The 12,153-nt window shown below is 36.2% G+C and overlaps 1 protein-coding gene across 1 annotated transcript in view; it reads left to right on the top strand.

The window, feature by feature from the left end:
- The window catches only part of ABCD3 (ATP binding cassette subfamily D member 3), an 82,458-nt gene extending 70,685 nt beyond the window's left edge, over positions 1-11,773 (top strand). Inside the window, exons 21-23 of the mRNA XM_067726964.1 lie at positions 5,043-5,147; positions 8,108-8,164; positions 10,277-11,773. Of these exons, the coding sequence (XP_067583065.1) occupies positions 5,043-5,147; positions 8,108-8,164; positions 10,277-10,354 (240 nt within the window). The 3' untranslated portion in view covers positions 10,355-11,773. The remainder of the gene's footprint in view (positions 1-5,042; positions 5,148-8,107; positions 8,165-10,276) is intronic.
- Positions 11,774-12,153: the final 380 nt, after the last annotated feature.

Consider the following 12,153-nt stretch of genomic DNA (forward strand, 5'->3'; position numbering starts at 1 on the left):
AATTCTATATGTTTGGTATAAATGTTACACAGAGGGTAGTTTTTATTAGAAGATACAAAATTTAAGGGTATGCCTAGAGGTGTGAGAGGTTATTTTGGAAGGATAGGGAGTGGGGGAAGGAACCCTGTAAAGCTAGATGAACCATGATAGAGCTGGGAAATGGGGAGAGCTCACCTGTAACACGGTTGCATGGCCAAGCCCTTGACAGGGTGTGTTCTGTGTAGGCCAATATTTGGAGAATTGAGTGTGAAGTTTAAAAGAGAGCATATTGTTTTGCTACTTTAGAAGGGTTTGGAGGAAGATAGAAAAGGCTAATGCAATAAATATTAACATGGCTGAAGTTGGTGGAGAATGTATGTGTATTCATTTTATTGTTCTTTCATTTTTTTGGTAGGATTAAAATTTTCAAAGTAAAAAGTTGATGGGAAGAGAAGACATAATTTTTATAAATTATAAAAACCTATAATTTATAAATTATAAAAATTATAGTTTTTAGGAAGAACAGACTTGAGAGGTTTAACAAAAACAGTGAATCTATGAGTGAAGGTTGGTATAAAACAGATGAACCAAAGGAAGTCTTAGGTAAGGAGAATCAGGATTTGAATTTGAGGGAATGGAATAAAACTATTGAATAAAGGGAGATCTGGTGAACACATTTCTAAAAGTCCCTTGAAAAATATCAACATAAATATAGGGGGAAATATTCCATTATTTTAACAGCAAAAAAATTAATTATGGTATGCTTGCCACAGAGTTTAGGATTAGCTAAGAATCTATTCTGTGCAAGGCACTTAGCTAGGTGCCTGCCTTTATAATCTAGTTAGGAGAGCCAGATATGCTCCTTTAATTGTGATACCAGGCAGGCAGTCTTCAGTGATAGTTACAAAGAAAATGCAGTAGAATATTGATGAGGGAAAGATTGGTTTGGGATGGCAGGTCCCATTTAATTCTCTCAAGAGCCCCTGTGAAGTAAGGTACAGATGAGGGAAAGACTTGGAGAACTTAGCAGCTTACTGATACCAAACAGCTGCTGCATGGCAGAACTGAGATCCACGTGCAGGTGAGTCTGACCCCAGAACTCTTGCTCTTAACCAGTACATTACAGTATATGGCCTTCAATATGCAGGTGAACTGTCTGACCAGTTCTCTTCTCTCACTGTACCTTGAAGTCTCAAGTGACATGTCTTTTTCCCCCATTGTACCCATTTGTGTCCAGCCATCAGCTAGTCCAACCCTGGTCCAAACATCAGCCAGGGTTGCTCCACCTAATATCATAAATTGGGCTGTCTTATTTCTCTGACCCATAGTTTTCTTTTCTACTCTTCTGTTCTTGCTCTTCCTCTTTAGTGATGGTTTCTTTATATTGAATTATGAAAAAGTATATATGATAGAAAAGTTGGAATGTTTATAAAAGTGTAAAGAAAGGCCCAAACCACCTTACCAGACATACCACTGTCATAAGATTTTTAGTGTTTTTTTAAATTCATTTTTGTAATTAATTCTTTTTCTTTTACCTAATTGGCAGCTGTCCCCGTTCTTCAGACTCACTGAGGTCTCTCTAATATTGACCCATTCCTTCTCTATAATTGATCAGTTCCCTTCTGACTACCTTCTTTCCTGTCCAGCCCAGACTTAACAATCCAGGGCCTAGAATATAGGAGGTACACAGGAGATATTTCTTAAAGGAATGAACAAATGATCCCTTCCCCTTAACTTCCTTTCCCACTTTCTGTTTTCTCATATTATTTAAACACCAGTCCAAGAGCATTTGTTTGCCTTGGCATCTCTGTACATTGGCTTCTGAGCACCGCTGGAAAAAAATCAGAGAATAAGATGGATTGGTGGCACTGCACTTCCATGGTTTCCAGTCTTACAGGGATTCACAGCATGGCTTGGCAATCCTATTACTGATTTTTGTCCCTCTGTCTCATTTTTCATGATAATCATTTGAAAACTACCAGTCTCAGGCTTTCTACCCCATTACTTTCTCCACCACTCTCAGCAGAATAACTCCTCCTACTTCTTCTTTTTTTTTTTTTTTTTTGGCGTTACGCGGGCCTCTCACTGTTGCGGCCTCTCCCGTTGCAGAGCACAGGCTCCAGACGCGCAGGCTTAGCGGCCACGGCTCACGGGCCTAGCCGCTCCGCGGCATGTGGGATCTTCCCGGACCGGGGCACGAACCCGTCTCCCCTGCATCGGCAGGTGGACTCTCAACCACTGCGCCACCAGGGAAGCCCCCTCCTACTTCTTAAAGAAAAAAGAGATGCTGTTATTTCAGTTACATGACCGCTAATTTTTATTGAGTGCTAAACAGGCGATAGGCAGTATGCCAAGCACTTTACACAGGTTATCTCATTTCATTCTCGCCATAGTCCTGTGAGATGAGAGCTGTGAGTGTCCCATTTCACAGAGGAAATAGAATGTAGAACAGTTAAGTGGCTTGCCAGGCAAAGATATCTAGGAAATGTTAAAGCTGGTGGGGGGTGGGAGTGGCCTGTCATGCTCAGTCAGCAGTGTGACTGCAGAGTTCATATACTCCAAAATCTCCTTGTATTGAGAAACCGGGTAGCTGACTGCATAGTGGGAGAGAGAAAAACACACGATGAGACAATTTCCATATAATGTGCTAAGTGTGGTGACGAAGGTATGCAAAGCATTGCATGGGAACACAGAGGAGGGGCATTTGTGGAATGCCTTCAAATAATCACTCCTCTTAATAACTTTGCACTGGGCTGTCCTGACCTCCCTGCTCCCACTGTTAGTGGAGGATATGTCATCCTTCCTCTTGAGAAAGGCTAAATGTCTCCATCTATGTTTTTGGACCCTCCCTCCTCCAACTTTATCACATCCCTCTCCTTCAGTTATGCACCCCCTCCGACACCCCCCCATATTTAATCTCTTCTAGTCCTCTTATAGAAAGATATTTTCAGGTCTCTGTGATCTAAAAAGCAAACTCTGCCTTAACCAAAGGTCCCACGTAGCCTATACCTTTCATTCTCTGCACAACTGAACTTCTTGATGGGCTGTCCTTGCTGCTTCCCCTTCCTCACATCTCTCATAAATAAGATATAAACCCCAAGAAAGCTGTTTTTATGTTTTAGTCATTCATTTATCAAATATTTGAATGTTTCCTATACTATACAGGTGTTGGGTGTACAGTAGTGATTAAAACGGAGTCTCGGCTTTTGTGAATATTATAGCCTAAGGGGTAGACAAAGAGACAACATACAATTTACAGTATGTGAAGAGCTGCAGAGATGTTACAGAAGGGACCTACTTGGATTGGGGAAAGGGATCAGGGTAGGTTTGTCTGAGAAGGTGACATTAAGCAGAAATTTGAAAGATGCAAGGAGCAGAGTAAGGCATTTGAGACACAAGGAAAGTGACGTGCTAAGCCTGTAAGACCTGTGACACATTGTGTTCTGGTAGTTGAGAGGAGAGGGTGGCTGGAATGTTGAAGTTAGAGAGTGAGTAGTAATAAGGTTGTGCGGGGCCTTGTAGACCATGGTAAAGAGTTTGAATTTTATTCTAAGTGAAATGGGAAGTTATTGAAGGGTTTTAAGCAGAAGAATGAAATTCTCTGTTACGTTTCTGGAAGATCCTCTCTGATTACATGGAGAATGGGTTAAACAGGTGCAAAAGAGGAAGCAGGAGGCTCTTTGTGGTCGTCCAGGCAGGAGAGGATTATGCTCTGGGCTAAGGACATGATTGTGAGCTGGGGGAAAGTGAATAGGGTCCACAGGACTGACTTGAATGGACTAAAAATGGGGGGGAGGGGAAGGGAGGAGGAGAAGGGAAAAGATCAAGGAGGACTCACAGCTTTCTAGCTTGAGCAGCTTGTTTGATAGCTTCATTTCTGAAATGTTCAAGATGGGGTGGGGGAAATGGATGAATGGATTTAAGGGAAAAATCTAGAAAATCCGTTGAGTTTTAGATTTTTAAAGTCTACGAGTCCTGTAAGATATCCAAATAGAAAGATCAAATAGGAATTTTTATGTATTAGTTTGGAAATCAGAAGAGAAGTATGGGTGAGGGAGATATATCAAGAGTTTTCAAATGTAAATAATATTTGAAATCATGAGATTTGATGAGATCACTCAGAGAGAAACAACATAGGAAAAAGCGGAGAGGACCTAGGAATTAACCCTCAGGGACCCCAACATTTAATGGTCAAGTGAAAGAGAAAATGCTGGAAAAGAAACTGAGAAAACAGCATAAGAAATGGAAAGAAACTTAAAACCATGATTTCACTTTCTCAAGAAGGAGGGACTGGTCACCTGTGTTGAATGTTGCAGAGAAGGTAAATTGGGCAAGGATAGAAAGTGTCCATGGTCATGCAACATGGAGATCACTGTTAGGAGCAGATGACAATTTGGAGTATCTGTTAGACAAAGGATCAGAATAAATAATTCCCAGAAAATAAGATACATATGGAAAATAAACAGCAAAATGTTCAGCATTACTGCTAATCAAAGAGATGTAAGCTATAATAACCTTGATGTTAATTTTCACTTATAAAATTAGCACAGCCTTTTAAAAATGAGCATGCCCAATACTGACCACAGGGATTATATACAACAGGTGCACTCAAACATTGTTGGTGGGAATATTGATTGGCAACATAATATTGACATTACTTCAGCAACAAAATGTTTAAAAATAGTCAGTTTTTGCATGAGTCATCTATAGTCTGAATTCTAAGATTTCATCAAAAAGTGTACCCTCTGACCTTTTTTAGAGAGCTTTCTTTAATACTAGTTTAAAACTCAACTTCATCTCCCATCAGTCTTAAAAGTTTTTGCTTTACTCTTAACAATATTTCCCATGTGTTACATTTTTCCCTTTGTTCAGGACGATAATAAAAACAATCAGGTTTCTTTATATTGTTTTTGCTTCTGAGAAGTAGATTTTTTGAGTTAGAATAATTTTCATCTTTGCTTTAGAAGACTGTAAATGAGTATTTCATTTAAAGTAAATCTACTTTCGCATATTAATTTTAGCTCTCTAAATGATTGTACAGAATATTTCTTTTTATGCTTCAGATGGCAAGATTATTTTATCATAAGCCCCAGTTTGCCATTTTGGATGAATGCACAAGTGCAGTTAGTGTGGATGTGGAAGACTACATTTACAGTCATTGTCGAAAGGTAAGTGTGATAAATTCTCAGTCCCCCCTTTCAGTTTACTCTGTGTCCAACCAAATATCTACCCAAAGAGAAGATTCCAAGTTATAAAGGGACAAAATTACTATCATAGGATGATATCTTGCTTTAATATTTTAAACTGATAATTAATAGATATGAGTAAAAAAAAATTATCAATGAATTCTGAATATAATTCTTTTTAGCCGTGTATTAGATATAAAATAAGTGTTTACATTTTTTTCCTTTTAACTCATTCTCTATACTCAGAGTTAGTAAACTGATATTTTCTTAATTTGTTCCATCAACTTTACCTAAATATCATTTGTTTTTTTATAAAGAAAATTCAAAAAATAAAAAAAAATTTTAATTAAAAAAATTTGATAGTAATTATTTGGCAACTTTTAATTTATCCATTTTTTTCTCTGGCCTGGCCAGTATTTTACCAGGGCTTCTTTTAGTAGCCTTTTCTGAGGCTGTCTACATTGGTTCCATTCTTTAAGTAATTATCCAGTAATCTCAGTTTTTTTGTTTGTTTTTTTTCCTGTGAGGAATTGTCACCATCATCTATACTTGTGTTGGATTTTGAGAACAAGAGCAGTGTATCCTAACTGTTTTTTAGAGTTTCAGTGTAAGCAAATGAAGTACAGGGGTCTTTTAACATTTTGGAACTGCTCTTTGGGAGTTCACAATAAATATAAAAAGTCACGATGCATATATACAGGATCAATTCCTTCTGCTCAAAGTGTGGTTGGTCATAGCTCAGCAGCGGCAGCATCGCCTCGGAGCTTGTTAGAAATGCAGTCTCAAGCCCTACTACTAAATCAGAGCCTGCATTTTAACAAAACCCCCAGATGATTCAAATGCACATTAAAGTTTGAGAAGAATTGGCATAATGAAGAAGGAATAAATTTGCTACGTTCATCTTTTAGGAAGATTTTATAGCTACTGATTTTATTTCTTTAATGGTTTTCTGTTCTTAATCAGTTTTAGTCATTTATAATTTTTATCCATTTGTCCATACATATTTTCAGATTTATAGGCATTAGAGGTGTTTGTGGAATCTCTTACACATAAAACCACGTAGTCTCTACTTGATTAGTGATTTAGAGGCACTTTGCTGGTAATTTTGTCCATACAGTTTCCTCTTATATCTAGCTGTAGGCTGCAAGTCCCCACAAAGGATGCAATTCTCCTATGTGTAGATTCCACTTAAAAGAAAAAAATTCTTATGGAGCCCCCAGTTGATAAATTGTATTACTATAATGGCACTTGAATATGGATAAGCATGAAATGAAGTATGAACTTAAACTTAAAACTCATTTACAAAAGCTACAAAACCAATATAAACTTATAAGTTAAGTACAGATAAAACTTTAAAACACAGTTTCAAAACTGCAGCGTTAGAGAGACCTATGATACTGTTTTGCTGAAACTAAACCACTGGTTTAGGTTTAATCTGAGGTCCAAAAATAATAGGAGGTCCAGATCTTATGTTTTGAATTTTGCTTACGTATTTTGACTTAAGTAATTCTATTATAAGAATGCCTTCATTCAGTTGAGATCTAATCCAGTTATTTTAGAGTTGTAAGAGAAATAATATCTGAAGTGAGCTTTCAAAAATCAGATATGTGTTGCACCATCGAAATATATGTTTTATTAATAACGGACCGTATACTTGTCATGCAGTTCCTAACCTGTTTGAAAACCTTTCCCACGGCAGCCAAACTTATGATACATTAAAAGTTTTAAAGGATACCACTTTAAGTCACCACATGGTGCCAACAGAAGTGTAAACACAAACTTGGGCACTTCAATCTCATGATAGAAGTGATAAGAAGAACATACTTACTCAAAATTCTTTTTAATTATCAAAATGAATATAAAAATTGGAACTCATGGTGGAGATTTCCTGGCTACCCTAGCATGTATCTCAGCCTCGAGAGATCCATTTTGAGAAACACTGATCTAGAGCAAGGTTTCTCAATCTCAGCGCTGTTGACATTGTGGGTTGGATGACTCTTAGTTGTGGGAGGCTGTCCTCTGTTTGTAGGGTGTTTGGCGGCATTTCTGACCTCTACTCATTAGACTTCTGTAGCACTCTCAGTTGCAACAATCAAAAAGACCTTGCCAAATGTCCCCTATGGGACAAAATCCCCTGCCTCCCCTCCCTGGTTGAGAATCACTGATCCAGAGCAACTAGCTGTATCTCTTAGTGTTGTTTTGAAAATTTGAAGAACAATCTATAAATCCTAATTCACAGTCTGAAATCCAGTAAGCTTGTAAAACCAAAAGACTTTTCATTATTTTGTAGCAAGTTCACTGGGTAGCCAGACCTGGCCCGAGCTAACAGAAGACTTTAAGCTCTTATTTATCTCACTGAATGTTCATGTCCATATGTGTTGATGCAGAAACATTGATGTGTTTGATTTCTGAATTCTGCCTCAGAACCCTCTGGGGGTGGTAAATACTACTTTTACAAAGTCTGAATTCTAAGACATTCCAAAATAAGGGTTTCCAATAAAAGATTATGACCCTGTATTTGAAAAACAAATTTGCTGTAGGCAGTACTATATTGATTTAATTTTCCTGTTTTTGACTTTTTGCTACTTTTACCACCTTTATACTCTTTTCAGATATTTTTCACAATAAAATACAAAATGTGCTAGGATATATATTTCCTGCCCAAAACAAAATAATACACTTAAATTAAGCTAGTACCTATTAGTTTAGTTTTTTTTTTCTTTAAGATTCTGTTGATACTTGTTAGTTTTTATTATGCGGTCAATGGCCTGTACTTTGCATTACCTTAAACATTTGGCATCAGTTACAGTTCTTTCTCTTTGGCATTGATTTTTAACTATAGCTACTGAAGACAGTCATCTTAACAGCTTAAATTATATAGACTAGTTTAATTTGTGACTTTGTGTTCTTGATATAAACCTAAATCATTTTCCTTGTATCAGGTTGGCATTACCCTCTTCACTGTGTCACATAGAAAGTCTCTTTGGAAACACCATGAGGTTTGTATTTCTTATTGAATGGTATAGTGAGAGTTTATTTTCATATATGAATTCAGGTGATTATGGTTTTAGATTTCTTGGTGTATATTCCCTTATAAATATATAACTTAAGGGAAAAAGGTGATTCTAATTCATTTTTATAAAACAGGATTTTCATAAATATTATTGTAGTTATTAATTTTGAAAGCTACAATATATGTAAACAGTCCCTTGTTATATATGATAGATATTAGAGAACCAGTTAGTGGTTCTCCAGTTTTATAAATGACTGTTGTATAATAACTGACTAAAATGTGCATAATCTTATCACAACTATGGCCAAACAAACTTTTTCTTACCATTCTTTATTGACAGAAGGAGAAAGTTTTAAGAAGGATCAGGTAGCAAAAAGTTTAGAGACAGTTTTAGTAGAGATCAGGACTACAAGGAGGAAACTATATAATGTCAGCTATATTTGTCATCACACTGTAATAAACAGAATTCATTAGGTGGTCACTATAATTTACAAAGATATTACAGTGAGGTTTACATAGGTACAGGTGCTCCAGCAGTGCCATAGTGCCATTCTCAGTGTGGGAGTTCTCTTCAACTCTTAATGTAAAATAATCAAACCCTAAAAATAAACCCAGCTTAGTTCCTCTTCTCTTTTTTCTTTTCTTTTCTTTTCCCTTCCTTTCTTCCTCCCTCCCTTCCTCCCTCCCTTCCTTCCTTCCTTCCTTCCTTCCTCTCTCCCCCTCCTTCCTTCCTTCCATCCTTTCTTTCTTTCTCCCTTCCCTCTTCTCTTCTTTCCTTTTTTTCCTACCTAAATGATACAGAAAGGGTTGAGAAAAATTGGAACATGGTAAGGGTGTTTTGTCCCATAAAATACATACCTGATTGATTATCTTTTTAACCAGATACTGGGCTAAGTGTCATGAGGGATACAGAGTACTGTCCTTACACTCAAGAACCTTATGGTTTAGATGATAGTGTATAAATGGTTAAATGAAGAGCATGGGATTTGAAGTCAGAAAACCTGGGTTCAGGCATCACTGTTTCTGGCATTAATTGCTTCCTTCGTATAATAAAGTATTGATCCTTGCCTAACTGTCTCATAGATTACCGTGAGGATCAAAGAGGTAGCCTGTATGAAAGTTCTTAATAAACCGTAATGAAGTTCTGTATAGCTGTTGACTTTTAAAGATACTTTTATTATCTTAATGACATATTATAATTTGCCCATTTTCATGAATTGAATGAAAAACTAAATAACTAGAAATCAAAGCAGTTTAAAATATACCCAAGCCTTTGTGTTTTCTCAGAAGTTCATAAACATTACAGCCATAGGACAGTGAAAGGACTTGGGTTTCCCCTCTCCTCTTCTCCTGGAGGTGTATAGACAGTTATCAAAATAACCGTCAGGCCATTGATCATGTGCAGGAGGGGTAACACAAAGAACTGCAATGTTAAAGAGTCCAGAATAGCTTAAAAATAACAATATAGAAAAATGGAAAAACAAAAGTCTTTTCTGTAAACAAAAAGCCACTAAATAAAACGGAAGGCTTTGTAACTGCTGTCCTAAGCATCTTCATAGGATGAAATATTTGAGCTCACTCTCTAGTTCTCATCCTCCTCTGCTTAGTCAAAGAACAAATGAACAAAAAGCCTTAAGTTAGAGGTTCTGAGCTGATCTGGGAAGCCAGCTAAAGTAAGTATTTTAGAGGCTGTCCTATACGACAGGCTTGCACTTAGTGCACTTGCACCTCTGTAGATCAGATTGTTGGTTGTGGAGTGGTAGAAGCTTTCTAATTTGTGGGATGCTTACAGATTTGGTTCCTTTAAAATAATAAGGAAAAAATAATAATAAGGAAGTCTGGTGTTTTAGTTCTCTTAATGGAAAGTACTATATCCACTACAAGCAGTTGTATATTGTGGCTCCTTTTAAAGAGAGCAGACATCTTCTTTTAGTCTTTCCTTGGAAAATGGTATGCATTTCTGAGTATAAACTTTTGAAGATTTTAGTGGCTTAAAATAATTATTTTCAATCATTTTCTCGTATAATAAGCTCTACATAAATTCCTGACAAAAAGGAGATTCTCAGTTATTGATTTTTTTCCCCCTTCTTTCCCGTAGTACTACCTGCATATGGATGGCAGAGGCAATTATGAATTCAAACAGATAACAGAAGATACAGTTGAGTTTGGCTCTTAGAATCCAGAGAACTGTATTGAACCAGCTTCAATGAAATAATTACACAATACAATTAGAAATACAAAGTACATTGTAAAATAAAGTTGAGCTTGTTTTTTTAAACAAAACAACAAATTAACTAGATATAAAATAATCACGAATAAGTTGTTGAAACATTTAATATTATATAGGATATTGCTAATTGTGTATATGTTGGTTTAATTATTAATATGTACTAAGAATGTCCTTATTCTTGTGGTTAAAAACCTGCCTAAATTAAATTGGGCTTAAATCAGTGTAACCTGATTCATCCTGGGATGTAAACCATTTGAAGTCAGCTACTTTGACTTTTATGGCTCTATCTTTTCCTTCAATGAAGAACCCTATTTAAAACTAGGGTCATCACTTGTCCTGTTCTAACAAGATAGTCTTGAGTTTCATTTTCTTGTGCCCCATGATAGTGGGAAACAAACAAATCATAGTGTATTATCAAAATGTACATCTTGGCATAATGGCCTTTATTACCCTGTGGCAGATATCTTTAGCTGCCACAGTTATACTCATTCCTTGCTTATGTCTTGGGGTACATTTGAATCCAGGAAAGCCATTTGGATTTTCTTTGGCTAAATAATAAGTGTGCCACTCGCAATCTTCATTATTGAGTTGTTTTGAGGGTTATTTGTGGTGATGCAACAAAAGTATATGTGCAGTCTTGCTTACAGGGGATGGTTACTGTGTTTCACACCTAATCTTCTCAGTGATGGGATATGAAAACACAAAGTCCTTACATGTCAAGCTCAAGGTCTTACAAGATTTTTAGAATTTTTAAAGAATTGGATGGATTTGTATATGTTAGGAGCCCATTCATTAGAAGTGTGGTGGTTACATGGCGTTAAACTCCAGATGAGCCATAGGAATGTACTACATGAAGTAAAGCACTGAGTATGCAATGTTATCACTGTCTTTGACTGTGATTTTATGTTTAAAAAATATGTTATAAAATTATGCACATGAATGAATTATGTTTCCTAAGGCACTGGTTTATCTCTGCGACTCTTTAATAACTTTTTTGTATTTGGGTCATTATGTTGAACTATATCCTAAGAGAAATCCATTTCATCTCACCAGACCACCATTAATGACTATGTGTATTATTTGCACAGGGAGAACTGAAATTGAGTATTATCAATAAGCTAGATATGAAATCAGTTTTATCAAACTGGGATTCAGAAAGGGGCTTTTTATATTCTTGTCTCTGCATAACTGGTTTGGGTCTTTATTTTGCAGAATTAACTATAAGAATCACTGACTACCAAAGTTAAAACTTGATGTACTGATTTCATAATACATAACATTCAATTTTTACCACTTCTCTTTAGCAAACTTGTATACTTACTTATTTTCTGTTCAGATTAAAAAAGAATCAGATATCCTATACAACCTTTGCTTGTTCTTTTTATTCTGGTATATAAATCCTAGGTAGTTCATACAGAGTTATACAGTCTTGACTTGAAAAATACAAAAATAAACATTCACAAAGCCCTTTTAGCATCCAGTATCTAATTTTTAAAAATTTTTGTCAAATGTGGTTTTAGTGGAATGAATTTCTTCTTTAGAAAAGCCAGGAAAAAACCTTCAGTGTACTTCACAAATGCTACCAAATAGACAGGAGACCTTAAAAGATAGTATCAGTCCTGGGAAACATTTTATGGCATAGGGGAAGTTTCAGATTTTCAGATTTCTAGGTTATCGTAAGCCTACTAATAGAAGTATTTTCCTAGCTGCCTCCTTATTTCTCTGTAATGAATTCTTTTTTTTTT

The sequence above is a fragment of the Pseudorca crassidens genome, chromosome 2 (assembly GCF_039906515.1).
Source record: "Pseudorca crassidens isolate mPseCra1 chromosome 2, mPseCra1.hap1, whole genome shotgun sequence".
Taxonomy (NCBI): domain Eukaryota; kingdom Metazoa; phylum Chordata; class Mammalia; order Artiodactyla; family Delphinidae; genus Pseudorca; species Pseudorca crassidens.